At 34.1% G+C, this 14,582-nt stretch overlaps 1 protein-coding gene across 7 annotated transcripts in view; it reads right to left on the bottom strand.

The window, feature by feature from the left end:
- The window catches only part of LOC128206167 (dnaJ homolog subfamily B member 6-like), a 44,351-nt gene that overhangs the window by 4,545 nt on the left and 25,224 nt on the right, over positions 1–14,582 (bottom strand). For 6 of the 7 annotated variants that reach the window (XM_052908585.1, XM_052908502.1, XM_052908809.1 and 3 more), the window contains exons 2-7: positions 12,768–12,861; positions 9,281–9,390; positions 7,992–8,174; positions 6,644–6,773; positions 1,646–1,861; positions 185–304 (exon numbers count right to left, since the gene is read on the bottom strand). In XM_052908585.1, coding sequence (XP_052764545.1) covers positions 185–304; positions 1,646–1,861; positions 6,644–6,773; positions 7,992–8,174; positions 9,281–9,390; positions 12,768–12,850 — 842 coding nt within the window. In that variant the 5' untranslated portion in view covers positions 12,851–12,861. The remainder of the gene's footprint in view (positions 1–184; positions 305–1,645; positions 1,862–6,643; positions 6,774–7,991; positions 8,175–9,280; positions 9,391–12,767; positions 12,862–14,582) is intronic. The other variant, XM_052908971.1, reaches the window with a different exon arrangement.

Raw genomic sequence — 14,582 nt, 5'->3', positions numbered from 1 at the left:
TTTACACAAGTACATGTATTTTTAATGTCTCTCAGTTTATACTGCATTGCACAACTATAAAGTATCAAATTGTAGAGTTAATATTTTTTTAACCAAAATCAACACATAAATTGTAGATATATTTTTTTTACTTGTCCAGTTACCTTCTCTGAGCAGCTAAATGACGAGTATACATATATCTTACTTTTTGGTGACCACCTTCTTCCCATTGACCATTTTTGAGGAGGTGGAAGTGGATCGGAAATTCCCCCCACCCCCTCCCCCTCCCCCGCCCCCAAACGATGTGCTGGAAAATGATGAAAACCTGCAACAGAAATAATGTAAATGGGATTAAGTATCTACTAATGGTACATCACAAAGCTAAGGTATATATATATAAATCGATTATATGCCAAAGCTAAGGTGTGCAAACTTACTATCATATATATTTATAAAATTATATTATATATAAATGGATTATATGCCTTGACAATTTCCCATGCAGTGATCTCCCTTGATATAATTGGAAAGATCTCTGACTTTCAGCCATATTTCCTCTCTCTTATCAACGAAAATACGTTCCATAATAAAAACAAGCAATAATTTTGATCCTGAAAATAGTTCTCGAAGTAATTCATATCCATTTCAAGGTACCTACTATTTTTAATACAAATGTCCAGCAAGAATTCAACAAATGTATTACAGTTTCTAAATCCATATTCCAGGGTTCAACCTGAACGTTTTCATCCCCGAATTTTACTGTAAAGGAAAGCAACTGGTGTGAGGACTCGGATGGCTAATGTTTAACCTTTTAATAAATCCTACACGCTTTATCAAAATCAAGAAAACACTTAATTTATATAGCTTTAAGCCACATTTACCTTAGCTGTCATAATCATTTCTAATTTACTGTCTGTTTGTTTATGGTAGTCTTTAAAATCAATGCAAACTTGCACAACTGAAATCGTTATATGTTATTAAGTTAAAAACTGCATCCTAAATTAATTTAAGAGATTGGCAATGCTATTACCCAGTGGTGAGGAATGTTTTTGAAAGAAGCGGAAAAAGCGGACAGATGAAAAAGCAGAAAAAGGTCCTGTTAACTAGCAATGCATTTTGTAATGAATTCTAAACACTACTTCGATTTCTCATTAAACTATGTAAAATGGTTTACAAGATGTTTTTTCTAGGTTAAAGACATAACTATAAGATTTGAAAAGCTGATTACTATTCGATGTAACAAAATCAGCTGATTTGTACAATATGTTTTAATAATTTTATTATCGTTATTTTTTTCTATTCTAATAATTAAATATTTCCAAGGAACTTTTTTGTTTCAAATTAAATAACATGTACAGTGCAGTTAGTTCTAATTTCACAACATTCTACACTTCAGCAAATTGATGTTTATTTTGTTAATTTAGCTATAATTCTAAAACTAAAAAATACAAAGATACCATTTCTAATCTGGCCACTTCAGTCTTCGAACGCATGTAAATTTGTAACAATGCTTTCATAACATGGTTCATTAAAATTATGATATCAAGAACTACATGTATTCATGCTAATGACTAAACCCGGCCATGACTTCGATGACTGACGTATCAGGCTATGGTACATACAAGTGTGCAATCATTCAACCATGATCAACCATACATATCTTTACCCAGAATGAAATCCTGGAGAACGATGCAAAAATGGGTCGTCAAACATTGAGAACCCAAAAGACATGCCCGGAAACCCAAATGAATTAAATCCTATGGATCCCATCGGATGCGAGCCCATTTGCCCAACCCCGGCCCGATTCGGTCGCCGCCCGCCTGCCGATGTCGTCTCTGCACCTCGGTCCCGCCTTCGGTGGACATGTGGGTGTCGTCGCCTTCTACAAACAGCGCCAAAAACATTCTCATTCTCATGTCCCAAAACCAGGTCCAGCATGTTATATAATGACAGTTTATACACTTATGCAGCAATATAATGATATTCCAAACAATTCATATGTAGTTCTCATTTTAGAGTACTACTGTCTTGCAGGGCTGTCTCCCTGCTATAGGGAAAGGGGGCAAAGCCATTCAAAAGGGGTATTTTTTAAAGTAAGAGCCAATTTCATCAAATACAAGTAACCCTTATGGTAAAAAAGTATTATTGTGTCTAATAAATGTTATAAGTATCCTACCTTGTATTTTCTGAATCATTGATTCTTGGTTATAATGAATTATATACAGTTTGTTTGGATACACTAGACTAGAACTTACAAGTTAAAATCTTAATTTTATTTCCTGACACTCCATGAATTACACAGCAAAAAACATCTTTATAAAAAGGACAACTGGAGCAGGAATTTTAATGAAAGAATAGGAGAAAAATAAATACTAATAAGGGGCATTGGGTCTGAGATTCATGCCAAAAATCAACAGAGACACAGCACTGACTCAGAATGGCATCATGTGTTCCATCATTCAAGTATATGTTTATAACAATATCAGCAAAATCTTAATATGTTCAACATCCATACATGTACTAAATTGTAACTACACTATGAAAGTATATGGAAACCATTCCAAAGCTAAACAGATTAATCGTGGTGATCCTTCATAGAATTATTATGACTGTTTTAGATTTTATGATAATAAAAGATTTCCATCTTAATTTTGAAAATTATTTATTGGTTTCCAACTTGGTATTCCTGCAAAAATAAATGAGATAAGATACTATCGTAATTTTTTTTGCGGGAATACCAAGTATCTTATCTCATTTTTTTTTTTAGCCAGACTGCTACGGTCTCATAAGGTCATTTACTAGAGGTATCACAGGAGTGATAACTACCCCCGCATGCTGCCTTGACACATGAAGTTATAACAGACAAAGTCTGTTAGGCACTTGTACACAGATACATGTGTTCCAAGTTTCAGATCAATACCTCATAAATGGTGGAAGGATTTCGTTCCACTAACACTCATATAGCTATGTAGTGAACATTAAGTTACAAGGCCATAACTCTGGAGATCAATTGGTTGCAACAAACAGAACAATCCATCAAAAACTGTAGAGAAAATTCGCTAAACAAACTTTTCACAAGAGACTGCCAAACCTACTAACCCAGTGCCCAGCCAACCTGAAAACTCACCAACCACATATGGCAACTTCCATTCTTTCTCCTTCAAATTATGTTTGCTGATGTGTATAAATACAAGGTTTTCTAATCAAATTCAGGGTAAATTCAACATAGAGCGGATTTCAATAAGAACAGCTGTTTCAATCTTCACATCAATGAATACTATTCTAGGACCATGCAGATATATATACAAATTCAGTCGTGCTTAATGTTAGTTTATCTATGCAGTTGTGTTCCATGTACCATAACATCTGAAAAAACCTGCAATAACCCTTGTGCAACCACAGCATGCAAATCTTCATGCATATTAATAAACATAACATTGTACATGTACTGAAAATATATGATTATTTTTACAATATAGAGGACATTAATGTCTGGGAGCTAACCATGTCACATTCAACAGAAAATCATCTATTATACAGACAATCATAAATAACTTATTATGCACTTTACATAACACATCTTAAAGCTGCACTCCAACAGATTTACCATTTTTACGACTTTTTTATTTTTTGTCTGGGAATGAGCAATCTTTTTGCGTAAATATCTGCAAACCAGCGATAAAAGACTGCTGACAATAGGTCAGATTGTGGATTTTTATACTTCTGATCCAAAATTAATGTTTTATGGCTTAAACCATTACTAACGGTTTAAGAAAAATGCATAATATCATATTTTGAACTTTTTTTTTGTCAGCAGTTTTAAATAACTGGTTAACGTGCAGTGTCGAACAAATTGGGTCGTTCCACGACAAAAAATAAAAAAGTTGTCAAAACGTTCAATCTGTGAGAGTGCAGTTTTAATAACGGTTTAATAGGTCAGTGAAAATAAACTTATGTAACATAATACATGCATTCATTACTTGATTTTCAATGGATTTATTTGTCACTTCCTACAAAATGCATTGCTTTCTAATTTATGTGGCAGAGAGAGAAGTCAAAAGCGTACAAATACTGGTAAACAGACTTACATCAAGGGATTCCACACGCTAATACTCGTCTGTTTTTCTCAGATGATCAAAGTTAATAACTCGACAAAAAATACACCCAGAGTAATGGGCCTTGCTTTATACAGGCTTATGTCACTGGTAACATGTGAATATCTTCAAACATTTTCGGTGTACCAGGCATCGTTACAAATGCTCAAATTCTTAAATTAGTTCTTAGCACAAGTCCTGCTAAATAAGATAAAATACAGAATTTGAGCAAGATTTCTTGATTGTCTTAATTTTTATAGCTAATAAATAACCCATGACCTCAAGAGTTTGCACAATGTTGTAATGACACCAAAGGGTCAATGTCAATTGATACTCAACTTGTTACAGTATATTCCAAAAAAAAGAGAGAAATAAAACATTAGGCTGGGTAATAGCATAATATTACATTTATATTAGAAAGATGTTTGTTTTGACATTTGGTATTATATCTACCTTACAATTTGTAAGGGTTGTAAAACAAAATTATTAATATTAAATACACCAAATACTGCACATATTCCCAGACAGAAATAATGCTAATTTTTAGGACTGCCTTTTTAATCTGTGTTGAGTATTTCCATACAAAGCTGATTGAATTCTTATCGCTTTGTGGCGTAACTATTCTCTATATAATTCATAAACAGTTCAATTCGGAATTTTCATTTTTATTTTTCTTCAATTATCTTTCGGCTATTTAAGATTCTAACTAAAAACAATTTTAATTGTGTTGCCTGGTATTACCATTGCTACCAGCTTTTCGATCCAGTAATATCTCAAGGATTTATAAGATGTTACAAAAACCTAAAAAAATCATTTCTCAAAATTGTGTATGCTCACAGGATCATTATTGTGCACTCAAATGCATTCTGGGTAACTTGTGAGTTCTGATAAATCAGTTCTCTTACTAATTATTAAACTTTGCAAGATACAATCGCTAGCATTTTCTTTTTTGTGGTTTGTTAGTAGAGGAATGATTGTATCAACGATAAGCCATACTAGAAATCCTAAAATGAAATAAACTGCAGAAATTATAAGTCAGATCTATGCATTCATAATAAAGAGTTATTAGTTAAACATCATGCTAATTTCGGTCATAATTTTATTTATATACAGCTTTTTCATCCTCCCTCCCCCTTTTTCTGGAAGAGTTTAGACCGTTCCATAATTGTAAGGGAATGAGTGAATTTGTGAGACACAAAAACAAGATATACACCATCTGATGAATTTTAAAATGCATCATCTGTTCATTTAAAACCACCTCTTTATTCTAAAACTAAAATCAGTATTTATTTACCAAAATTCCTTCCTAACTTAGTAGAGTAGAGTAGCAATTCATCCTTTGAAATAAATTGAGAAATTTCACAATTCATTATCACATTAAAATCAGTTGGTCAATACTGTATGTTCTCGAATGAGTTCATAAACAGGCCTCTCATGATAGTTTGTGTCCAGAAAAAATGTTAGTATGATAATTGACAAGCCTAAGGTACATACAAGGCAACATAAAACAACTACATGCACTAATCTGCTCCTTTATAATGTCATTTACTTTCACATCAATTAAAGAAAATATGCAACAAGAAATAAAAAAAAAGCGTAAAATAATTATCAGCAAATATAAATCAATAGAATGGTATGCAAAAGCTAGACATTACTTTTTATTTAAATACTCTTATAATGTCTGCAGTCTATAAAGTCACTTTAAATCCTATCAACTAGCCATTTCTCTCTTTCTAAAACATAAACACGAAGCAAATATACAGGAATACATATCCTATCTATATAAACAACATGCAACAAAATATAAATAATCCACATGGGCTATCAACAAGACACTAAACTAAATAAACCACTAAAACCAACATATATTTGGTGCAACATACATTCAAACATGTGTTCATCATGCACGCTGTGCTGCTATTTTTACCACCACCACCACAATTACCCAGAATGCAATGTGCAAAAGCCGTGCAACCTAGCCCCACGTTTGGCAACGGCTACATACAGATTAAAACAGCTTTTCTTACTTTAATTCCAAAGTGATTATTTAGCTTTTACATTTCTATATGTTATTATGTACAAGCACATCGCTCGACATATATATAAGTAAAAATACATCCCATACACTCCAAGAGTTAGATTCCCTAGTATTATCTTAACAAATGATATACTGTTCATCTCAGATTCTCACTTAACTATTAAAAGGATTCCACAAATTTAATACATGTATACAAGTGAACATCTAAATAAAAGAATATTTCTATTAACTTAACAAATTATTCATTTGTGAAGTTCATGATTTTCTTATTTCTGATGAAAATGGTTCCATCCAAGAAAATCTAGTATATAAATCCCTATGTAAGATACATTAAAACCACTAAATCCAACCTTAAAAACTACATGATTCCTTATGAGTGAACTCCTCTGGCCCTTATATATAGTCCTATACTAAATATCTCCATCTCATAACAGCACATGAAACCTCATCATTTGAAAGTTAACATAATTCACCCTTCCTCATCACATATATGATATAAAACCTTTTAGTAACAAACCCGCAGAAAACTTACCCTGCCCCTCCAGCGAAGGGGTCACCACCGAAGGGTGACGCGAAGAACGATGCTGAAGGTCCGGGAAAGCCTGTAAAAGAGTTGGCAAACAATCCGTTGGAAAATCCTCCCATCCCGCCAGCAGCTGGCCCTACAATGTACCGGATACAGGGTCATGTGTGGCATACTAACATGCTACTATGTAAGAATGTTCAATGCTTTGTATTGTGGTTCATCGATGTATGAAAACATTTTTATGATGTTTCCATACACAGATGAGCTGCATTTCTCAAATATTCTTTCACCGACTTTCTTCCTGTACATTGACATTGTAAATCATTTAATTGGAACATTCATGTATTAAATACAATGCTTTTTGTCATACTTCCAAAAATATGCAAACAGATTGCTTCTCATGATAACAGTTAAATAAAACTGCATGAGTTTGCCAAACACGAATTACACACTGCCTTCACCAAACCTAAGCCAAGCATTTAAATATATGACAAAATTAAACTGAAACGCCTGTCAATTATCCACTTAAATTAAAGTTACTTCTTAAATGTCCATTATACTTTGCATAATATTATATTGTTCATTGCATGCAAAAAATGCAAATAAAAACATAACTTTATGGCATTAAGATAATAATGAATTTTAAAGCAGTTAAATTTTTACCACAAAACATAAATCTCTTTAAAAATCAGTGCAATTAATTTTTATACGACAGAATAATATTCTATAGAGCTCTATTTACTATTATTAAATGACAAACTCCTTATCACATTTCTATTAAATAGAGCTTTTTACATAACTTATGAAGCACGATTACAAGAGCGCCAGAAGCAGGAGTTGACACTCATCTGTTTTTCTCACTCGACCAAGGAGAATAATATTACGATATTTTAACCTGAGTTTTGGGACTTTCTACACATATTCTCCTTCTTGTTGTTTAGATGTGTCCAAGTTTCATGTTAAAATCTTAAAACGTTTAAAAATTCACCCAAGTCTATGGCCAGGATAATATATACTGCCATTCACCAAGGCTATGACAATGCCACAACTTTTTTCTGCAAAATCAAATAGCTAATAAAAGCAGTGGTTAACCCCAGCACCTAAAATCTACCCATGCAGCAGTTTTACTTACATTGCTCTGAAAAAATACATTCTAACTGTTTCAAAGAAAGTTAAAAACTAGAATAATCTTTTCAACCCGTGTCCAAAATCTAATGCAAATAACGTACCGGTATATTCATATAATAGGAGAACAAAGGCTATATGGAGATGAAAGAGCATAAACAGGACAATATCTTTTTTAAACAAAACTAAAGAAATTCAAATTATTCTGCAAGCGTCACCATGGTTATACCTGAGAAGAACTCAGCGAAAGGGTCCCTGCCCCCGAAAAATTCTCGGAACACTTCCTCAGGATCTCTGAAATGATAACTGTGGAAATCGTCGAACCCTCCTCCGTCGTAGTAGTTAGAGTGACTGCCATGTCCGCCCGTCAATCCATCCTTGCCGTATTTATCGTATATCTCCCTCTTATTCTCTGAAAAAGTGTATAGTTAATAAGCATTCTGCATGGTTTCTCACAAAATAGATTTTAATGTATCATACAGAGATGCCAACACAAATTTGTAAAAAAAAAAGAGGAATCAGTTCAAAATAGGAGTATCCCCATCACACTTTATACAAATAGTCATTTTTTTGTATAGATTTGATAAAAAAATAATAATTATGTTTTGTGGCCCAAAGAGGAAATCAGCTGAAAAGAGCAAAATTGGCATCCCTGTTAATTCATAGTCTTTCAGGGATGTGACTGAACAGTTGAAGGATTGCAAGCAATCATTTGGGCATGGGTGGGGGAGGGCCTTCAGGTGGTCAAATGAGGTGAATCACCATGCTGCAGAAGCAAAACCGGCTTTTAAGCAACCCTATTGAAGGTTCTCCTGATTCAAATTCAAATCATCCTTGAGTGTTAATACTTACAGCAGATAAAGTAACAACCAATTAACTTTTAAATCTGTTTCAAACACAATCACATCCCTAACTTTAGATGGAAACAAACTAATAATTTATTTTTTTTGCAGTGGAAATTATGGATCTACATTTTATTTTTACAGCCTGCGCGCATATGGAGTTGAAGTAAAGTCACCACACAAAACAAATGGGTTTTCCTGATTAACCATTTTACCCCACAACCTAAGGCAGTTTTTGGTTTTTGAATTTTTCAAGGTTCAAAACTTTTACTAAAAGGTTTGATTGAATCTATATCGACGAAAACATTAAACAGAAAATGTGTGAAATTTGACCGCAGGGACTAATATATGATTAAAATGTGTACAGCGAAAAATCAAGATAGAAAAATTGACATAAGCAGAATTGTACAAGATATACACAAACAGAGGGAATAAATTCGGGACCAGGAAATGTTTTTGACACAACCAGAAAATCCAGATATCAGAGATTGACATAGAGAGTTTTCACTATATATACGTCCCCATGTATTTATATTTTAGCTGAATGATCATGAAGAATAACAAAGTTATGGCTGGGACACGATGATTATAGGGTCGGTAAAGTCAGTTGGGAAACAGCTAGCTCAAAACACAAAGCCGTCTTTTTAAGGCCTTACATTGACTGTTATGTACATACTGTCAGACAAGACTTCATAAGCCTCTGAGATCTCCTTAAATCGTTTCTCAGCCTCTTCTTTGTTGTCAGGGTTCTTGTCTGGGTGCCACTTCAGCGCCATCTTCCGATACCTGCACAGAAATTAGAAATACACATGTTACTTTTATAAACTCATTGCTGTTAGTCTTTAAGTCTTTAAAAGCCTCAATCAAACTATTTTCATAATAATGCAACTTTTGAAGTGTTTTTAAAGAAACATTTCTATTAACATTTCTGTCATATATATGCTTTACCATTAACTAACTGCCCTTGCTTATTTATACAATTAATAAGAACAAACGATATCCAAGTTGAACACCATCTGTAACTTGGATAACTTTTTCCCAGGTTATCTTTCGGCCATTTTGCAAATTTAAACATTTGATTGGTTAATTATTGGGCAATCAATAAAAAATTTGGCTTACTTGAACCAATTTAAAGGCTTAACCATTTTTATTTTCCAATCCGCTGCTCATGATAATCTAACTTGTATTTAGTGTAAAATATTCAAGGTCTTTGTATATGAAGTACAATTGTTAATCAGATTGCAATCTATCAAATTTACGTTTGTAAACAAGCATTAAAACAAGCATTATTTTTTATGTAAAATAAAGACTAATCATTGACAATGCATGCACTTTTCAAATACCAGCTCTGCAATTACTATCACAACCAGAAGTGTATGACAGTACAACATTATAATGCACCAGTCAATTCACTCAATTGTAACCACGGCCCCCAGGTCTGGGGAATAGCGGGAACTTTGACTTTTGGTCCAGCCAATCGCTGGAAAAAATCCCGCCCTTCGGAAACTAACTGCTGGTAAAATCCCCGCCAAATGTCCCCGCAACCCAGGGACATCCTAGGTAAGGCCCATTCCCCACTATTTTCTGCGCGAAAACAAAACTTCGCATTCACTCCACACTGTGGGGCCACCTGAAAGGTAAAAACTATTTCCCCCCGCTATCCCGGAATACCCCCGGACCTGGTGGGGGGGTGGGGGTGGGTGGGGGGTAGGGGGTGGGGGGAGGTTTACAATAGGCTTGTGCATAAAGAACATCTAGAATGATTGTATCTTATGCATTGCTTATCACCCTGTATGGTAAAGACAGGGTTCTAATGGGTCTCTTTATTATCCCAAACATCTGTCAATCCACTCACTTGAATCTTGAGCTGTCAACAAAATGTTGTTCAACATTTGTAGTGACTTTTACCCTGAAGAAAAGCTGTGACTAAGGGCAATACACATAGTATCTTAGCGACTGATGTAAGTTAAGCCTAACAGAACAGAACCACCTTATTTCCTGTTATCCTAAGAACAGGCCTAGAGCAAGTTTCTTTGATTGATATTACACACAGCTCCCAGCCTCCAGTTTGGCATATTTTCCCTATTAATCTACCCATCATTGACACTGGCACTCTGTGTCAGGTTAATGTTGTTGCAGATGAATTCCATTTTCAAAGCTGATAGTATTTATATAATTCTGTACTCATGTGATCTATGCATACCTATTCTATTGTAGTTATGTGTTTGACCTGCTATAATCATTTGTGTATGATAATCGATGCTGGTGTAATTACTTCACAAGTCAAGTCAAGTCAATATTTGTTTATTGTCGGATTCCATGTAACGCTTACATCATTATAAGGTACAAGTGATAATGAAATATGCTCCACATAGCTCTGTGCGTTTTTTTTGCAGAAAAATAGTCTAGTACCTGCTGCACATTCAAGCAATGGGACTTAAAATTATAAGTATTTAAAAGGGCAATGCACCCCTGTAGGCCGCAGATAAGGGACTGTGATAAGGGTTGAAGGGCACATTTTATTGCCAATGTGAAAAACTATACTGGGTGAGTACCTAAATCGGAACACTTTTCGACGGCACTTGTTTTGAAATATTTATAGTTAAGACTTGCACCACAACTACAAAATTTCCAATCAGCATACTAGGATTCAAGACCAATTGGTTGATACAAATGGCATTCAGTTCAAGATACTACCTGAAAAGTACTTTATTAACCGCACAATTAAGGACTGGCATTTTCGTCCTCGGAGTACCTAAATATGGAAAAGTTTTAATTTGTTATTTATTTTTATGTATTCTTTTAAAATGATTGCTCCATGATTTGTTTAAGTACATTTATAATTTATGTAATTTCCAGCTTGGTTTTTTTCTTATTTTTGTCAGTAAAATTTGATGATTTCAGTAAAATACAGGCTGAACCAGTATGCTGTGATTGTGGCAAGCATGGAGTCTTTCCCCCGCGTGCCATGTATTGACATTTGAACATGAAAAACTTTTAATGATAGCAGTATTTGAAATACTTACCGGAGAATCGTGTTCTTTGGAATTTGTATCTAAGACAAATGTCTTTATTGATTAAAATTGTAAATAAACTGATCTCGATCGGAAAAATATTTTTATAATGTGTGTTCCATATTTAGGTAGTGTTCCAATTTAGGTACTCACCCAGTAACAAAAAAAATATGTTAGAAATGTGTTAACTTGAAGCAGTTATATGATTAAACTGCCGAATAATTTGATATAAAAGTTTCCCCTGCCATAGGGGAAAAAAGGTTGATTTATCCAAGAACTTATTCATAAACTGTGAACAATAGTTCCTGTTGAAAGCCTATAAAATTTAAGTAACCATTTTTTCTTTCACAGCAATTTTTTTTCAAGATTGACACAAGCAGTGTTTCAACAGTCTTCAATGTTTTCATTGGTGTTTTTGCAAGTCTACCCACATTCCACAGAAGTTAATATTCCACTATAGTTCACCTCTAGGTATTTTCATTATTGAGACTATTCAGAATGATACTACTGGATCGGCATGCCAACTATTGCAAGAATGATTATAATACCAATTTGATGTTATTTACAAAAGCAGCAAAAATGCATTACTTTCCCCTCCTACTCATAGATCTTTCCGAACCCATCCCAGCTAGAATACTCTTCAATTGGAGATCAAAATATGCACTCATGATTGAATCCTGGTGAAGGTTTTCAATAAATCAGTGTTTATAGTGTTTCTGTCTGCAAACATTCCAAAAATGTGTTGCTAAGAGATCATTTAAAACAAATTTAATGACTGTAGGAATTGCAAAAGCACCTGACTACTGAATAAAAATTATGGTAAAAATTTATCCCTAAACTATTTTGTTTACGGAACTGTTCACAGCAGTGTTAAATTAAAGATGAAATTTTGTGCATGAGCAATTAAGGCTTTCTGAGCAACAAGGTAAGAATCTAAGGGTGCACTGTGACCTGAATGATGCCCAAATGTAAAATGCTGAATGGTTGAGTGCCTGAGTATATGGCCAAGAATTGACAGCCTAAGTACTTACTACCAACTTTATTCACATAATTTCAGGATATATGGTAAGGTTGCCTCTATAAGTAACAACTCACACTTTGTTCTGCTGCCTGTCAATGAAAGACCCTTACTGTTTAGATAGTACTTACGCTTTTTTGATGTCTGCCTCTGTGACATTTCTCTGAACAGAGAGGATTTCATAGTAATCTACCTCCATCTTCTTCGCCTTCATAGAGGCTACTTCTGGAAAGAGAAAGCATACAAGGTGTAAGAATGTAAGAAAACAATAGTAATGGTTGTTTTCCAAAGGTCAAGGTCATCGTCAAGGTTATATTATGAAAATAAAGAAATGGTCAAGGTCAAAAGAAAATTTATCAAGTAAAGGTGAAAGGCATTTGCTGGAAAAAACAACACAATGTCAAGGTCAAAACTATGCTGGAAAAAAAGACTGAGAGCTAAGATTGTGGTCACATGATGCTGTTAAAAATGAAAATAACATAAAGAATAAAGAAAGAAAAACATTTTTGAGACAATAGAAAAATTAGGTGAAAGTGCCTTAAATAAGAACACAATAAGAGCGTTTTATTGCCCTTTCAAGTAAACTAAGAATATGGTATGATCTGTTATGACATCAGTGTTCTCTGATTCCCTATGACAAAGCCTCTGGAGTGAAACATTCCAGACAAGTTATGGAAAATGAGGCATAAAGGATATATATCAAGTGAAATTCTTGAAAAATGCTTCACTTTGACAAATTACCTAGACTTCCAAGTAATAATTTCCCCGTTTGTGTTTGAAGTGTCAATTTAACACAAATACTTTGCATAAGAGTAAGGGAATGCATTATTTCACAAGCATAGTTTGTGGGACAAGTGTTAATACTTGGGTATGAATTTAATAGAGATATCATCATTACCTAAATTTCAAACATTCAGGTATTCTTGAACAATAAAATGAATCCATCTACCAAATAAATAATCATATTTATTTGTTTATTAATTAAAAACAAGAAACGCCGCAATGCAACGAAACCAGGTTTTTAATGATTGACAGAAGAACTTCAGCCGGTGTCTGTTTTTCTATTTTTAGTAACAGTGACCTTGAACCTAGGGACCCCAAATGCAATCCATTGAAAGGTATCCATAAACTCTTCCTTTATACCAAGTTGTGTCAGGATATGTCAACCCTAACTTAAGTTATTCAGTTTCAACCATTTTTCTATTTTTAGTAACAGTGACCTTGACCTTGACCCTAGGGACCCCAAACGCAATCCCATGAAAGGTACCCATAACCTCTTTCTATAGACCAAGTTTGGTCAAGATATGTCAATCCTTACTAAAGTTATTCAGTTTCATAGGTGAGTTTGACACCGCCCGGCCGCCCGCCCGAACAACGACGTTTGCCATTCTAATAACCAGGTTTCACTATGTGAAAACCTGGTTAAAAAAGGGCGATGTTCGATCTGGCGCCATTGTGCTTATTTCAATGACTGTTTCATACACATCAGTCTGATTTCTCTAACTTTGTCTGAAAAAATATATTTATAAAATTTTAAGGAATGAGAATATCCATCAAATTAAACATATAGTTCCTTGACCCCCTCCTAAATTGCGCACTAAATAATCCTTACTTTTAATTACCCAAAACCTGTGTAACAAATCAATTTTACCTATTTCGTGAGTCATCACACCAAATTATGCCCAATGTTGAGTATCTGCTAAAGTGTGAGATCCTCTGAGTCCCTATTAGTGACCTTACCCCCCCCCCCCTAAAATAGCACTTTCAGATTTTAAGAGGCACTCTATATTCAGCTAATATTGTTTCAAATTTGTGGCACAGTCCATCATCATGACATCACATGTTTTTAGGCAAAGATATTCTAAATCCACCATGGCTGTGGTGATAATCAAACTGACATTAACCAACATAGAAGCCAAAATTTAATCAAACCATCCATAAAAAAT

This window comes from Mya arenaria, chromosome 1 (genome assembly GCF_026914265.1).
Source record: "Mya arenaria isolate MELC-2E11 chromosome 1, ASM2691426v1".
Classification (NCBI taxonomy): Eukaryota; Metazoa; Mollusca; class Bivalvia; order Myida; family Myidae; genus Mya; species Mya arenaria.
This window is presented reverse-complemented; position numbering and strand designations above follow the sequence as displayed.